The sequence below is a fragment of the Nelumbo lutea genome, chromosome 1 (assembly GCF_056320005.1).
Source record: "Nelumbo lutea isolate HS-2025 chromosome 1, American lotus-T2T, whole genome shotgun sequence".
Lineage (NCBI taxonomy): Eukaryota > Viridiplantae > Streptophyta > Magnoliopsida > Proteales > Nelumbonaceae > Nelumbo > Nelumbo lutea.
The window spans coordinates 87,300,484-87,318,264 of NC_142684.1; the positions used below are offsets into that span (position 1 = coordinate 87,300,484).

At 39.8% G+C, this 17,781-nt stretch overlaps 1 protein-coding gene and 1 long non-coding RNA gene across 7 annotated transcripts in view; one reads left to right on the plus strand and one right to left on the minus strand.

Moving 5' to 3' along the window:
- The window catches only part of LOC148875925 (Pentatricopeptide repeat (PPR-like) superfamily protein), a 28,366-nt gene extending 25,011 nt beyond the window's left edge, over positions 1-3,355 (minus strand). For all 6 annotated transcript variants that reach the window (XM_088965744.1, XM_088965742.1, XM_088965741.1 and 3 more), the window contains exon 1: positions 221-3,355. In XM_088965744.1, the coding sequence (XP_088821870.1) occupies positions 878-2,545 (1,668 nt within the window). In that variant the 5' untranslated portion in view covers positions 2,546-3,355 and the 3' untranslated portion in view covers positions 221-877. The remainder of the gene's footprint in view (positions 1-220) is intronic.
- Positions 3,356-9,364: 6,009 nt separating this feature from the next.
- On the plus strand, positions 9,365-16,714 carry LOC148875926 (uncharacterized). Its single transcript, XR_016099764.1, has 7 exons — positions 9,365-10,860; positions 10,956-12,894; positions 12,995-13,181; positions 13,318-13,383; positions 13,496-13,998; positions 14,685-14,835; positions 16,519-16,714. It is a non-coding gene; the product is annotated as an uncharacterized LOC148875926 (long non-coding RNA).
- Positions 16,715-17,781: the final 1,067 nt, after the last annotated feature.

Sequence of the window (17,781 nt, forward strand, 5' to 3'; positions counted from 1 at the left end):
ACATGGAGTGAATATAAAGAATAACAATAACAAAAGAAAATGTCTCCTGAAAAAGGTACATGCTGTTAAACCACACAGTAAACAAAAATTCCACATTGCATCAGATATACAACCTTGAATCAATACAACCATGTTGAAATGGCTAATTATGGTAGATATAAACATAAAACAGCAGTATCATTGTTAGGCAAGAAAGGGATCCCAGTGAGGTTGTCCATACAGTAGATTATATCCTGATGCTGTTACATGTTGGAGAATGAAAGCTTTGTAACAATTTCTTTCTTCAAATGGGAAGTCCATGACCTGAACTGAATACAATGTGCCAAACTTGTGAATATTTTGTTGCTTGGGAAGTCATTTCCAGTTCAACATCAAGCAGCTGACCCAAGTCCAATATTTACCAACCCTACAGCTTACAATTTTCCTCATCCAGCTGTTCAGAAGTCGGAATAAAAACAACCCATCCTCACTTCTCGCAGCTGTTTTTGCTTCTCCATTAAGCCACCACATCCACATGAGGCTTGTACAAATTCTTAAAAGATTTCAGAGACCTGGAATCCTATCTAAACTATTTATCTCATGATCCACAGATCTTTGGATGTTAAAAATTGTAAACTCTGAACAGGCTTAAGCATAAATAAGTAGGGTTCCCCATTAAGCATGTTTGCAGGGAAGGATGCAGATCAAAAAATGAAGAATACTGAACGAATAATAATAATTTACTTCTCCAAATGAGAATGGTGACAATACAATTTAAAAATCCTATACATCTTCCGAGCAACAATATAGCTCTGAACTGATCCCCGTGGTTAAATCCTGTAACCTTACTTAGTTTGCCAAAATTGTCTAGAGAAAACCATTTTAGATCAAACCATCTCTAACTTGCATTCTCTAACAATAGCTCCTCAAGAATGACTCTCCAGTTCTCTGGTCCACTAGCAACCTTGGTTAAGAGGACTCTCCAAGAGTCAGAATCTAGGAGAAACCCTCCTCTTGAAGTTGCCATAAGAAGGATCTTAGTAATATCCTCATTCATGCCTGACTCGAAAAGCCCATCAACCAAGATTGAATATGTTGATTTATTCGGTATGCAACCTTTGTCCAACATCTCCTCCAAAACTCTAACTCCCTCCCTTGCCTTACCAACTGTACAGAATCCCTTAATTAACATGTTATAAGTGAAAGCATTGGGTGAACATCCCTTATCCACCATATCATCCCACAACCTCCCAGCCTCCTGCAACTCCCCTCTCTCACACATCCCAGAAATAAGTGTATTATATGTCAAAACACTAGGGATTGAACTCTTTTCAAATTCATCAAACAACTTCCTGGCTTCCAAAACCTTCCCTTTCTTACAAAGCCAATATATGAGTGTGCTAGATATTGCATTATCTGGGGTGCAATTTTTCTTCAGTAGCTTTTTCCAGACAACACAAGCATCTTCGACCTTCCCCTCCTCGCATAAGACATCAATAACTTTACAACAGAGCGATGAGCTCGGTATAAATTTCTTCTCAAGCATATCATCGAGCAGATTCAGGGCTTCACCAGATTTCTTCTCTTTACAGAAAGCTTCAATCATGACTCCATACGTAACCTCGTTTGGATCAACGCCATTCTCTTCCATATCATCCATGATCTTAACAGCATCGACCAGCCTCCCTTGCTTACAAAACCCATCCATCAACACAGTATAGGTAATCGCATCCGGAACCCACCCTCGATCCAGAATTTCATCGAAAATCTTCTTGGCTCCGATCATATCAACGCGTGAACAATAACCGCCTAATATCGTTGTATAGGTCATGAGGTTGGGAATCATTCCCATATCCGGCATTTCATCCAAAACCTTAATTGATCCTTCTAAATCGTTCTTCTTGATCAAAGCTTTGATCAAAATGTTACAGGTGAAGACATTAGGGACGATTCCAAACTTGTGTTTACAATTCTTAAACATCAAATGGACCCAATCGTACCGTCTATTTTGGATAAGTGCGTTCAAGAGCGTATTGAAGGGTCTCACCGACCGCTCAACACCGAAGTCAGTGATCCGGAGGAAAGTTCGAATCGCCCATTTGGGTCGGCTGGCGATACCATAGTTTCGGATAACTGTTACAAACAAATTTTCACCACATTTGATGTGGGATCTGTGCAACTGAGACATTAGGGTTTCCATGGGTTCGAAAGCTCGAGCTCGAGCAAGCTTCTCGATCATGGCGTTGTAGGTATCGTAGTTATGGGAGAAACCAGGGTGGAATTTACCGGCATGGTCGAATATCTGGAGGGCAAGGTCGAGGTTCTGCTGGCGGTTAATCATGGAGACAAGACGCTTGGGGTAGAGGCGCAGGGGCCATGGTTTGATGGGCGGAGTGACTTGGTAGGACTTGAGAAGCTCCTCTTTGGAATTGATGGTGGAAAGCTGATGGTGGGAGGGGTGACGCAGGAAGGGATCGAAGGCGGAGAGTTGGTCAGCAGAGCTGGAGAGGCAACGGCTGGTGTAGATAGAACGTATATTTGAAAGAAATGATTTCTTGTGCCACATTTCCTCAACAATCAGAAATTTGCAATATCATGTTTTGAAAACTTCCAAATAAGTGCACAAAACTTTAACGTACCTACCAATGCTTGTTACTAGCAGTTCCGGACTCTGATTTACAGAGGTAGATCAAAGAATGAAGAAAGATTTTCAGCAGCGTTAACGATCAATATACTTGTATTTTTCTCGGCAAACCCACTACTTATTCCCACAGTCCCACGGTCCCACCAACTGGGTCGTTGCCTTGCGGCCTTTTGATGGCCCTCTGTGAAGCATTAATGTCTCTCTCTCCGTTCTCCCGAGTAACACAAAAGGCTATTCTCGGTATTCTCTTGTATTGTGGGATGGGATGGGATGAAAAGCTCTAAAAATTTACACATTTTCATTATTTGGTTTTATATATGAGAAAATAATGGGAAAAAGAATGTGATAAAGAGGAAGCCGTTGTGGGGTGCTCTCTTTCACCAAGATGAAGATGAACAGTAGTTCATCGACAGAAAGCAAAGACGATGAAGTGCCGTTGGTCACCATTGGAAAGCGAACAGTGTCATCGGAGATAGTAATTTGTGGCAAAAAATGAAGACATGAATGGAGAGGTACTAGAGGTTAAATGATCATAGTCACCGCCATTGGAATTTCCTGTATTCGTTGTCAAGAAGATGATGAACAATGTTTTTCCTAGGTGAAAAACAAAAGACAGAAGAAGAAGAAGAAGAAGAAGAAAGAGAAGAAAAGAGGAGAGAGGGAGGAAGGGAGTGGCTGAGAGGGGGTGCTGCCACCATTGCTCTGCTTCTGGGTTAGAACGGGAAAGGGGAGGTAGAAGATCATCGATGGTAACGGGAAAGGCATTGGTTCTCTCCCTCCTTTGTTCATCATTGTTAGTTCCCTCATTTGTTCGTATGGTAATAGTGATTTCTCAAAATTTCCACTGGGATCACACAGTTTTGTCGTGACCCCAAACCCATGGTTTTAGGATTTGACACCCCACATTTTTCTCATCCTCTCCCTCTATTTCCCTCAAAACAAACGAGAGAAAAATGGCATATTTTTTTTTAGAATATTCCATTTTTCTCCTCATCCCCATCCTACAAACCAAATGGAGCCTAACGGGGTTTTGGCCGTTAGTTAGCTATGTGGTTGAACCGGGGCACAAAACGATAGAAATCTAATTAAACCCCTTACGATTCGAACCCTCCCTCTCCTTTCTGTTTCTTTTCTCCTCCCACTAAACCCTCTTACCCTACACACCAATGAGAGCTCCAGTAGTACGCTCTTTATTAAGAGAATACCTCGTAAACCCAGTTGACGCAAGTTGCAATGAACTTTACTCTTGCGATGAGCTTTAGCTACGATGAAGTTTACTCACGGAATAAGTTTGTTACTAATCCATTAATCGGTTACGGATTTGTTTTGGTTGTTTTTGTAAATGCCACGTAACCCTCTTTTGGCTTATTGTAATAAATGCCTATATATACTTTATTATTTTAATGAAGGAATTACTACTTTTTTTTTGTCAATTCTGTGTTACTGAGTTTTACATGGTATCAGAGCCCTAGGCCCTATTGGAAAATTCTGATTCTTGATTACAGTCTTCTTCTACTCCTTGTTTTGCCTTTCTTGACTCCAGTTTTCTTCTTCTTCTTTTTTGCCCTTTTTCGCCATCAACAAGGATGGCCGTGAATAGAAGTGGAAACACCATATTCATTGTTGATGATCAAATCTCCTCTTTTGGTGATCAGAATTCACCGTTCTACCTCCATCCTTCTAATAGCCCTGGCACAGTGCTTGTTTCTTGTCTTCTTAATGGAGACAACTATATGACTCGGCGAAGAGCAATGACTAATGCTCTCAACGCCAAGAACAAGATCGGATTTGTGAATGGAATGATTCAAAAGCCAGATCCAGCAAATTAGCAAAGTTCCTCGCTTAGTCAAAATGTAATTCCATGGTGGTGTCATGGATCTTCAATGCTTTAGCCAAAGATCTCCATGAAAGCGTAGCCTATGCTGAAAACACTCAAGAAATGTGAAAAGATTTTGAAAAAAGGTTCTCATAAGGAAATGCACTAAGGATCTTTCATCTCAAGAGAGAACTCATGTTGCTCGGGCAAGAAAGTCTCCATGTCTTTGTTTGCTTCTCAAAACTCTAGGCAATTTGGGATGAATTGTCAGCCTACATGGTCGGACCATTATGTGCCTATGGGTTGTGTACTTGTGGAATCCAGAAAAATTTTGTTACAGAATGGGAAAGAGATAAGGTGTGGTGTATCAGTTTTTGCTGGGTCTAAATGAAAAATTTAATAACATCAAATCGAGCATTTTGAGCATGGACCCTCTAACGAGCATTACTAGAGTCTATGCACTTGTATCACAAGAAGAAAGACTATCAGTCTTTAATTGCTCAACACGGTCCAACTACAAAGGATGTTGCTTTTCATGTGGCAAGTCCAAAATTCAACCCAAAAGGAGGAAAAGAAAAGCCCAAGATTCATTGTGATCACTGCAAGAAACAGGGCCACAGCAAGCACCACTATTTTGAATGGTTTGGGTATCCACCGAATTAGGGAACTCGATCAAAGTCCACACCCAAGAACAACACTGGCAATCAAGAAAAGGCTGCTCCTAGCACAAACTCAATCCAAAGAGACTCTCCGATTTCCAACCTATCCAAGGAACAGTATCAACAGTTATTAAGCACTATCAACAATCTGTCTGATCTTGTAAACAAAGTTAAACATACTTTCTCTGCCAACTTTGCAGATAAAATCACTACCCTTTCTTGGCTTTTGGATAGTAGGGCCTCAGATCACATGGTTCCCGCTAATAATGAATTTGCTACTACATCTATTACATTGGCATCAACACTAAAACCGGTTCAGCTGCCAAATGGAAATATTGTTATCGGTTCAGTCACAAAGTGACATAGCGTTGTCTTCAAATCAGGTACTAAAGGATGTTTTATTCATGTCGGGATTTCAATGCATCTTATATCTGTTGGTAAACTTACCAAAGACCTTATGCTATGTTGTTCTTTCCCACTTTCTGTGCCCTTCAGGACCTGACATCCAAGAAGCTGATTGGTGTGGGTCGGATGCGTGATGGGCTATATCACTCCGCTTCTTTTCCATCAACCATCTCTTTGCATAGTACCCACACACATGATATATTCATATGGCATTCAAGGTTGGGACATGCTTCTTATTAGAAACTTGCTTTGATTCAAGAACTACACATTACTACACCAAAAGATGATTGTTGCGACATATGCTTTCGAGTAAAACAAATGTGTCATTCTTTTCCTATTAGTCATACTAGATCTGATGCCCAGTTTACACTCATGCATTGTGATATTTGGGGAGGCTATCGCACTCCATCTTATTCTATAGCTCATTATAGGGGTGTTCACGGGTCAGGTTGGATCGATTTATTGGGGTTTTCTCAACCGAACCGACCTGGTTGGGTTACCTGAGGTGGAAACCGAAACTGACCCACTAATAGGCCAAACCGACCTGGTCGGTTTGAGTCGGGTTGGGTCGATTTTGGTTTTGCTCCTGTGCAAAAGGACACTTAATTGAATTCTAATTGTAATTGCCTAATGGATTGCCTATTTGGTGTAAAAGATTATAGAAAGTTGGAAACTAGGATAGATTGCCTATTATGATTGTAATTGCCTAATGGGCCTTCAAGTTCTAGTAGAAAACTAGTTATAATTAAGTAGGAAACAACTCGAACTAGGAACTACGGAACTAGTAGAAGACTAGTTCGGTTCGGGTCAGATTGGTTTCGGTTTTCACACAAGAAAACCGAAACCGACCCAATATATCAATTTATATATTTGCCCAACCCAAAACCCACCGGTATTGATGAAAACTCGACCAACTCGGGTTGGTCAGTTTGGTCGGGTTGGGCATTCTTATGAACAACCCTAACTCATTATTTCTTGGCAATTGTAGACAATTGTACTCGAGCTACATGGGTATACTTATTATGATATAAATAAGATGTGTGTTCTTTTCTTGTAATGTTTTGTGAAATGGTGAAAACCCGGTTCAATGCCCAAGTTAAATATATCCCATTCAGATAATGGATCCGAATTTCTCTCGAGACCTGTTCAAGATTACTTGACAACACATAGAATCTTACATCAAACATCTTGCATAGACACCCCTCAATAGAATGGGGTCATTGAGCACAAGCATCGACACTTACTTGAGATAGCAAGGGCCTTACGGTTCCAAGCGCACCTGCCAATCAAGTTATGGGGAGAATGTATTCTAACAACAACTTACATCATTAATCACTTGCCTACTCCAATACTTGATGGGGAATCACCATATGAACTTCTTTTCATCAAGCCTCCTTCATATAATCATTTCCAAACATTTGGTTGCCTCTTCTATGCAAGTACATCCTGACGTGGGCGTGATAAATTTGATATCCGTGCCACTAAATGTGTGTTAGTCAGGTATACTAATGGTAAAAAATGATACAGATTATATGACTTGACAACCAAGCGGATATTTGTGTCTAGAGATGTGATTTTCTTTGAACACCAATTTCCCTTTGTTGATGAGGACATGTCTTTGGACCCATCCCCACCATCAATCATGCCTCTACCAACAATCGGTGATATAGTTCCTAGTCAAACACCTAAAATTGAACCAGTTTGTGACAACTCACAGCCCCCTATTAATTCAAAATTGCTCGAACACAGTAGTGACATGGACTTCTTCACTTCACCAACTTCTAAACTTGCTGTTCCTAGCCCTTCAACTTCACATAACCATCACCTACTTTGCTCTAAAAAACCTCCACCAAACCTGGTTGACTACATTTTCCCAACACTTAAGTCACAAACTAATTCATGCAACACCCATCACCCAATCTCCAATTTTTTAACTGAGTTCAATCCCCTCTACACAACCTAAGCCTTCTTATTATGATGAAGTCAGCCAACATGACTGTTGGAAACAAGCTATGTCAGTTAAACTATCTGCACTTGAGCGCACTCATACCTAGACCTTGACTAACCTACCACCGGGAAAAACTCTCATTGGGTGTCATTGGGTCTACAAAGTCAAGTACAAGTCTAATGGAACTATTGAGCATTACAAAGCCTACTTGGTAGTAAAAAGCTATACTCAAATTGAAGGCATTGATTATACAGAGACATATGCCCTAGTTGCTAAGCTAGTAACAATACACTACCTCTTAGCACTAGCTGCAACCTGAAATTGGGAACTATATCAAATGGACGTAAACAATGCATTCCTCCATGGTACTCTCCATAAAGAAATCTACATGGTGCCTCTACCAGGACTCTTGCCTCCTAAGGATCAACGAGCATGTCACTTGAACATATCCATTTATGTCCTCAAGCAAGCCTCGCACAATTGGTTTGAAACTCTAGCTCATGCTCTTTGCCAACGGAGCTTCAAGTAATCAATTGCTGATAATACCCTCTTTACTTCAGTCCAATTAGACAACATTCTTGTGGTACTTGCATATGTTGATGACTTGGTGATTATCAAAATGACCCAACCTGTATTTTTGCTCTTAAGGACTACCTACGATAGTGTTTTCCAATCAAGGACCTTAGCGTCCATCATATTTTCTTGGCATTGATATCTCTCGATCTTCTTCTAGCATTTTTCTCTGTCAAAGGAAATATACCCCTGACATCCTTCAGGATGCAAACCTAGTATGTTTCCCATTGCACAACAACATCATTTGGGGCCAGAATCTGGCGAGCCAATTACTCAACCCAATCAGTACAGATAACTTGGGGGTCGTCTTCTCTATCTCACCATTATGAGACCAAAACTCACTTATTTAATTCACATTCTAAGTCAATTTATGAGTTATCCTATATAACAACATTTGGATACTGCAATACACATCCTCCAATACCTGAAGGCTACACCAGAGCAAGGTATACTTATTTCGGCTGATTATGATCCCCTTTTGCAAGCTTATTGTGGCTCAGTGACCCGCTATCTCACAACCCTAGGACAATCTCCTTTGTCATGGAAGAGCAAGAAGCAAGCAACAGTGACCCACTCTTCTGCTGAAGCAAAGTATCGTGCAATGGCAGCTGCCACCAGCAAACCATTATGGCTGAAGTAAGTCTTCTCTGATCTTGGTCTCTCTCATCCACAACCGATGCAGTTATACTGTGACAACAAGGCAACACTCCACATCGCTACTAATCCAGTATTCCATGAGCGCACCAAACACATTGAAATAGATTGTCATTTCATATGAGAGCACCTTCAGTCTAAAGCTATAACTATTGTTCATCTTCCTACATCAACTCAGCTTGTAGATATCTTTACCAAAGCTATTGGCTGAGATAGATTTGCTTATTTATTACCCAAGTTGGGCATTTTTAATCCTCATGCTCCAACTTGAAGGGGGGGGGGGTATTAGGAGAATACCCGGTATACCCAGTTGATGTTGGTTGTGATGAGAAACTTGCAATGAACTTTAGCTGCGATGAAGTTTACTCTTAGAAGAAGTTTGTTACCAATCTATTAATCGGTTACAAATCTGGTTGTTTTTGTAAATGCCATGTCAGTCTCTTTTGGCTTCTTGTAATAAATGCCTATATATAGTTGATTATTTTAATGAAGGAATTACTAATTTTTCTTCGTCAATTCCATGTTACTTAGTTTTACACTCTCCTCCTCCTCTTCTTCTTCTTCTTCCTATGAAGGTGGTTCTAGTTCTTTGTTTGGACACATTAAAGGTGACCCTGAACCGCAACTCACACCGACACAAGGCTCTCTATACTCTTTGTTTAGGCAAACCAAGGTGAGTGAACCCGGGCTTACAAATGTGTTCTCTGTTCAAATAAGAAATCACTATAATAGGTTGTGGGATAAGAGTTCAAAACTTCATGTGGGTGCAGGGGTACTTGAAAACTTTTTCCCTTCACTTCCTCATATAGTTTCTTCTCCCAAGCGTATAGCCTTCCTAGTGTCAGTGAATGGCCCCCTGATTCCATTCCTCCATAGTCTTCAAAGAGGTCGTTGAACTTTGTCCATGTGGAAGAACCTTTGAAACTGGATGCAAGGAAACTCTTGCAGGATGAAGATCGAGAAGAAGTGGATCTATGCCATGTAATATCTTGCATGATTTTTGTGGAGTTCTTTGCGTTCATGAAGCATAATACCCAGATAAGAGAGCCTTGTGCCGGTGTGAGTTGAGGTTCGGGGTCACCTTCAATCTGTCCAAACAAAGAAGCAGAACCACCTCCGTAAGAAGAAGAAGAAGAAGAGGAGCAAACGGCCGGAGCTCTCACCACCGACGGATGAAGGCCAGTGTATGGAGTAGTAGGAGGGTTTGGACTTTGCTGGGAGGAGAAAAGAGAAAAGTAGAAAGGGGAAGGATGGTTCTAACTGTGAGAAGGGGTTTAATTTGATTTTTGTTGTTTTGTACCCCGGTTCAACCACATAGCCAACTAACGGCCAAAACGCTGTTAATGTAGTCCATCCAGGCCTGGACAACGCGGTCGTCCCTCATTGGCAGTTTCACGCAGACTCCAATCCTTTCTAGTTTTCTAGTTCTCCCGGTTCCCTTCTTTTCGTTTTCTGGTGCCCACTTAATTTTTATAACGCTTTTATAGTTTTTTATTTTCCTTTCCTATCCACCATATTCCCTTATCCTTTTAAGACAAATTTTTTAAATTACCCTTATTTAGTTAATATATTAGTACACCTACTGTTTGACTATAAATAGAAAATTGTCATTGACGTTAAATACTGACAAAAGAGATGAAATGTCAATTTTATCCTTCCGTTGAATCCTTAAACCTTCGCATCCTTCGTCAACGCCACCGCCACTACTGTCGATGAAATTTGCAAAGAATGAGGTTGGAGCAAAGCAATACCACATCAGACCCGAGCTCAGTTGTTGCCTCTACTGTTGTTGATGTTGAAGATGCAAATCTGAATCCATGGCCTCTCTGCTCTTCGACTACAGTTCTTTCAGATGTATGAAGCTCGAAGGAAACAACGTACTCACGTGCTTTGGTAATGCTTGAGATCCACCGTACATCATCTCCCATCGCTAGATAGAAATTTCGGAATCTCCACACACAATACAGTCCAACCAAACTGTGAGAGGCATGGAGAGAGCGAGAGAAAGAAAGGGGAGAAACCGTCGTTCAAACTGTCACTGGTGTGGACGGTGAAACAGGGGAGAGCAGGGCAGGGAGAGGGTGAGAGAAAGAAAGGGGAGAAGCCCTTGTTGTCGCTGGCAATGGAGGTAGAAAACCCACCGGTACAACCGAATGGCCTGGCTGTTGAGAGAATGACGAAGGTACGAGTTCTTCTCCCTTCTATGATTTGATTGGTTAATTTAGCGCAATAGTTTGTTAAACTTAGTTATTTGATTATTGGGTATATTCTCTGCAGGTTGAATCAAGGAACCTATAGTTGTCTCTCTGTTGGGAGCTCTTGTTGGAGCTGACTTGTTACTTTGAATTGTATTTCTACTACATAATTCTTTTATTTAATGCAATCCAAGCCCCAGAGCCGCAACAAAGAGTCTGAATCCATCAGCCATCTCCATCAACCTTGCCGGACTTTATGGAGAGTCGTCGGCAAACTGAGGCACCGGTCAACCGAAAAACTGGGGGTACGAAGAGATACATACCTGAGTAATGACACATGGACGAGATTGGCAGGCCACCATATAAGAAGAATGAAGAAACACCTAACTAATAGCTACCTGGGTTGTTATAACAACGACAAGGGAGACGAAGAAGGTAATGTTCTTCTTGTAGAACATCTTAACAGCGGTGACGATGTGTACGGCGTAGACCGTCCCGGCTCCGAGTTGGCAAAGATGGTGATCAACACGTGCTCTTTGACATTAAAGGGTCCCGGATTCAGTGTGAATTCCCACTGGGAAGCCTTAAAATGAGAGGATTGGTGATCATCGACGCCATTAGGCGCTCAAGTGGGGCCACAACGATCTGAGCTGATATTGCGGTGATGGTTAGAGACTCTATCCGATACCAGAAGAAGTGGTTGAGGAAGGAGAGAAGAATGCATGAAATTGTTTCGAGAGGGAAAGAAAGGGAGAGAGAGGTAACGGGGCTGCAATGTCGGTTAGATCACCAAGTGTGGAGAGAGAGGTAACAGGTCTTCATTTGGAGGGGACAAAATAGATAGGAAAAAAGAAAATGCGGAGAAATTCTTGCAATTCTTGCAGTGCTCCTAATTGTCTTCCTCCAATGGTGGTGTTCCTCTAAAGGAGGTCTTATGGGTATTACAGATACTGTGGTGGATTCATCAATCTTTTTATACAGATAAACTCACAGTAAAACACATGCGCAATAACCACTCTTATCGATTCTCTCTGTGGTCATCGCCAAAACTGGCAGTAGAAACGAGGCTCACTAATAAAGTGAACATTCTTTGTGTTCGCTAGGTGCATTGTGTTGGGTTGCATGGTTGGAGCAGGACAATAGAATTTTTTCTCAACCAATCACATAAATAGAAAGATTGATTGGGAGGGTGCGGAGAAATTTCATTAAATGGATGACTAATAGATTAACGGTCTGTAGCTACTATACTTTTTTGATTTCTCATACCTTTGTATGATGCCTTGGTATACAATTTTCTCAAAAGGCGAAAATATTAATCTGGAATGAACGGTCTGTAGCTACTATACTTTATTCGTGCAAATATTTCATGCATGTATCCATTGTATGATACACGCGTGTGTCCATTGCATGCTTCTCCCATTTCTTCGAGATGTTTCTTCCCAAGTTCGAAGGGAGAGTCCCTCTTCGAGAGAGCTCCTTCACCTTTCGATTTTCCCTGCCGTTCGAGATGCTTCTTCCCAAGTTCGAAGGGAGAGCTCCTTCGGGCCTGTCTCCTCTTCGCGTAGCCTGTCAATGAAAATGCTAGCAGTTTCACTGGCAAGCTTCAACATTACCGGCGAGACCAAGTGTTGTAGTAGCATCACCGGCTCTGATCTCTCCATCATCTTTCTTTTTTTCTTTTCTTTTTTTTTTTTTGTCTTTTTGCTCTCCCCACATCACCTCTCTCGCACTTTCTCTCTCTCCCCCTCTCTCCCTATTTGGGTTTTATAGGTTTTCCCTTCTATTGCTTCCGGCAGTAGCAGTAACAGTGGCAGACCTTGCCTTCTCTCTCACGATTTTCTCTCTCCCTCTCTCTCTCTCTCTCTCTCTATGGCGGTGATCGGAAGAGCTTTCCGCCTGCAAATGTGATATATTTTTTAACATGCAAGAACGATGAGACACTAGCGAGACCAAGTGTTGTAGTAGCATCACCGGCTCCGATCTCTCCGTCATCTTCCAATGCTTCTGCTCGGAAGAAGATGGTTAGTTTCTAATTTTTTACTCTTTATTTTGTTCATATCTTTTGCTTTTTTTTTAATCTCTCTGGAGATTGTCCACTAAATGTTTCAGGTTTTGTGGCAGAAACCTATTGGAAATAAGGAGAGGGTTCTTGATCTGCAGCTTGATTTAGAGAAGGTTGATAGGGAAAGTTGCAGTATTGGTGGCACCAAACAGTAACAACCGCAGCAAGTTCAACAGCAGCAGCCGCCTCAGCCGCCGCCAGCCCAACCGAAATCTGGAAGAAATGATTCGAAGGAGGAGAAACCTGGTAAACCTACTTGAAGTTCCAATTTTTACAATGCAGGGTGTCTGTTTTATTGACCCCACGTTATCGCATTGAGTGGCTTCCTTTTTTTTTTTTTACTTATCTTTGCTTTTTCTCATAATTTTCTTCTCTGTTTCAGCTCAATTCACTTCTTTTCCGTTGCCGATGATTATAGCGGGCTGGCCAGGCGGGCTTACTTCTTTGGGTGCGAATCCGATTACCTCGTTATATTTCCCTGGATGTTTTGGTTATTTGTCATTGTAACCGTAACAATAAATATTTCATAGCTAAGAAATTACCCCCATCTTCATAAGCAGATACATGCCACCACTTCAAGCTGTTGTGTCCATGGATGGGAGTTCTGGATCTTTGACGCCTAGCCAGTTATGTGTCATTTTCTTTATGTAGTGTCCACTTGGGCGATGTACCAAAAGTTCTCTAATGATCTTGTGGTGATCTGGTGTTAAAAAAATTTGGGTACCACATTTGTTTCTCTCTCAACAGTGGCCAAAGAGGTGCGCAACTCATTCCTTTCTGGCATGCAGTTGCTGGTTCTGCATCTTTTTATGGGGCCAAGCCATACAATCTCAATGTTGTGCCCCCGACAGAAACCACCATTCTGTGAAACCCATTGCAGGGAAGCTTACCAAGTAGGAATTTGAACTCGGTTTCAGACAAGGGCCAAGTTGCTAGCACATTTTCTGGCCATACTACAAAGGATAAGAACTTTGCAGCGGTTGCACCCAACTTTGTGGATGCCCAGAGAAAGCAACATGTGCTCCAGCAAGCTCCGCAGTCTGCTTCTTCTGGAAATCTGCTGGTATGGCCCTCTCCTCTTCACTGAATAATTTACTGGTGATGGTTTAAGAAATTTATTAATTTTATTTGCTCTATATGTTAGCATGGACTTACTTTCATCTTCCCATTTACAGGGCTGTGCCACCTGCCGCCCGGCACGATGGTCCGTGGGCCATGCCAGGCCTGGGGTTTTAGGTCCACGGACCGAGCCAGCATGGCATGACCAAGCGGGTCACCGCGGCCCGGCCCGATACGGTCCATATATCATCTATATTATATATAATATATAATATATTATATAAATTATAATTATATAATTACATAATAATATATAGTATAATATATTAATAAAATAAACAATTGTTTTCACTTTTATTATACTAATTTATTAGTTGTTGTATATATAAGCAATTGGATACCTCAAAATTCATATAAAATTAAAATTTTAAGTTTTTTCAAATTTTTTAAATAAATAGCTTCGGCCTGGTCCATAGCCCGATCTAGCCCAAGGCTTGGCCCACGGACCAGCCTAGCCCGTGGCACGACACTCTCTTTCTTCTTTTACTGAATGCTATTCAGTTTTCTTTTGGAACCCTATGCACAAATGCAGTTACTTGTATAGATTTTTAATTCTTTTGGTCATTATTCAGTTGAATGTAAAGTTTTGCAACCAATTTATTTAAAATTTTCAATTTCTCTCTGTTGCAGCTTGTTTATTCTAAACTCAGTTGTTATCCCAACGCTACAATGGATTTGGCTTGATGAATGCCAAAACTTTGGTTCAAAAGATCTTTGCCCCCTTGGTGGGATCGTAAAACTATATTCCTCTTTACGTAATGGACTTATCCAACTATTCTATGTAAGTATGCATTGTTTTTCAAAAAGCTACTTGAGTCATTTTATGATTTATCTCGTATTTCTTTTCACTATACATGGTATGTGCACATGGCAATGTGTGTTTGTAGGGCCTATTGGTTACAATCAGAACTTGTTTCAGAATTGCATTTCAACTAATCAGTCTACAGTTTAGTCAGATTTTTATAGCTCCTCAACTTTAACCAGCCAGTAGAAATTCTTGGCTGGTTCTGGATTATAAGATATCTGAATAGTCCATTTGTTGCCTCAATTTCTTATTATTTTAATATATGAATTTCTTGTGATTATACAATTCTATGATATAGATGAGGTAGTGAACATTTCTATGTTAGAGAAAGAATACCATGTAATTGGTCCTAATAGCTCAAAATTAGCATTGCAGCTAATCAATGAAAAAAAAAATACATAACAGTTTCAAGAGATTGCATCTGCATTAAAAGAAAATGGATATCAAAGATTTACCTAGCTTCATTACAGGGAGGCTAACCATCACAAGTCAAGGGTATATTGCTTCATAGTTGTTAGATAAGCTTAAGAAAAGGAGGAATTGTCACATACATTGTATTAATTTAGAAAAAGAATATAATAGAGTGCGTAGAGATTAATTTTATGGGTATTGGTTAAAAAGTCAACTCTTTAGCAGATACCTATCAATTTGCTAGGTATAAATTCCCATTAAAAGAAATGGTATATGTTGCATTAAGATAAACCACATATTAAGAGTGAGATGTTAGCATTTTCAATGACAAGACTTAAGAGTAGGACCCAAGCAGAAATCCTCGAGTTTGTTGAGATGAAAGCTGCACATTGGGTGAAAACTTTGGATGATTTCAAAATCTTTTCACTAAATGGTAATTTGAGAACCTGGAAAGAGGTGGCGCTATCGGCTATAGACAAGGCAAGGGAAGTGATGGAATGGTGGGGGGTAGGGGGGTGTCTTCAGAGATAAAGAAGGCAGAGTGGTGGCTCAATATTCAGGACCCTTGGAGCATAGCGATGCATTGACAGCTGAACTGGTTAGTCTACTGCAGGGGTTAACACCCAGATTCCTTGGGTATTCAGGTATAAATCCAGGGAGATTGTAAGCCTAACAATAGAACTAAATGTTTCCTTTAAGTGGGTAAGAAGAACAGCAAATGGAATGGCAGATTTTCTGGCCAAACAACGGGCTGTGAGACGGCATACGATTTTGGCAAATCTGTAATCTTTGCTGATTTGGAATGGAACTTACACCCCAGATCTTGTAATTCCTAATCTTTCATTATTAAAATTCCTTTTCTGCTGATAAAAAAAAAAAAAAAGGATTGCATTCGCATCTACATCTCTCTGTATATAGTATGGTGGGATTCATCATCTAAGCCCAACTATATGGGGTTGGCTACAAGAGTCCTGTTTCACCATTCCATTCTGTTTAGTGCAATATAGTATATTGGGGTCAAATAAGATTATTTGGTTTTTACTACTAACTAATTCTTTTCACTACATTTAAATTGTTGTAGTGATGAATTTTCCATGTAAGGTAGGTAGTGATTTTTGTGGTATTTCTAAGGTGTCTTTTTCTTTCTTTATTGTATTTGTTTAGTTATATTTTTGTATTTGCATTCTCTTCCAATCTATTTTGATTTTTTAGCATTCTGATTCTGTATGATTGGCCTTTCCCTTGCAGATCTTTTGGTTTTACCCACTATACGTTTTCAGCTGTGTTAAGCAGCAGCTGGTATTGATTGCTTCTTTTATCCACTGTTTCATGCCATGTAGCAAATTTTTTGCAAGTTAATGTTTCTGTAATATTATCATATCACTATTTTGGTATCAATCCTCACTTGTAAATGCAATGCCTTTGTTCTTGATGTATTGTTTAATTGGAACATTGCTATGTTGTTGCAAGCTGTAACTCAGCTGATACATGAACCTCTTTCCAACTTGCAACCAAACTTTTAGCTACCACAGAATTGGTTATGTGCATTGGCTTATTTCTTAGCCAACTTTTTTGGGCAATTAAATTCTCATAAAAAAGAAAAATATATGCCCATCCATTTTTCTAATAGTCCAAGGTAAGTTGCATGTAATTATCAGAAACAAAGATGATACAGGTATGGAAGCAAGGAGAGAAACCATGGAAGAAGCAGGGTGATTAAAATTTTGGACTATTGGGATTTAACGAGCAGGGACTTTACTGGGATTTAAGTAAGAACGCCTTGTCTGTTTTACCCTGTGAGAACGCCTTCAAGGGGTATATTGACCAGTAATTAATTCTAGGTATCTTTTTGGTATTACAATTTTTTTCTTTTTTACATTTCTTTATTCTTTCTCTTTCTGTCTTGTTTCTATTTTTTTTAAATGTATAATTAATTTTGGTTGCTTTTATTCAAATATCTTATTGGTAAATAAAAATTAATAAAATGAAAATTATTTAAAATAATTTTAACTACAAAATTAGTGATAAAAATGAGACTAGCTTCCAGTTAGTGCGAGAATCGTTTGAACTACCTTGCATTAGAATATCTCCGTACTTCTATACTTTATTTCATGGAGAGAGATTTCAGAGGAAGGTTATTAAAGCTGTTCAAATGGGGTTTACACCGACTAAATCCGATTTTGATAAAAACTTTGATATTTTTTATCATTTTACTGAAATTGCTAAATTTTTCCCTCACCTTTTTCAAGCACATAGTTTTTGTTTTATCATTTTATTAAATTACTTCTACAATTCCACTAGCCCCTGCAATGCAGGGGCCCAAATTAGAAGGGTGAAATTATCCTTGAGAAACCAAAAGGCAATTTACAATGGATTTATAATAACTTAGAAAAAATAAAAGGGAAATTCTCGAATTTTAAAACACGGCAATTTAATATTTGAACTTTCAAAGCATGTTAATTTAGTACTTATTATTAATTAATCTTTAAGTGACATTTGAAAAGACACAAA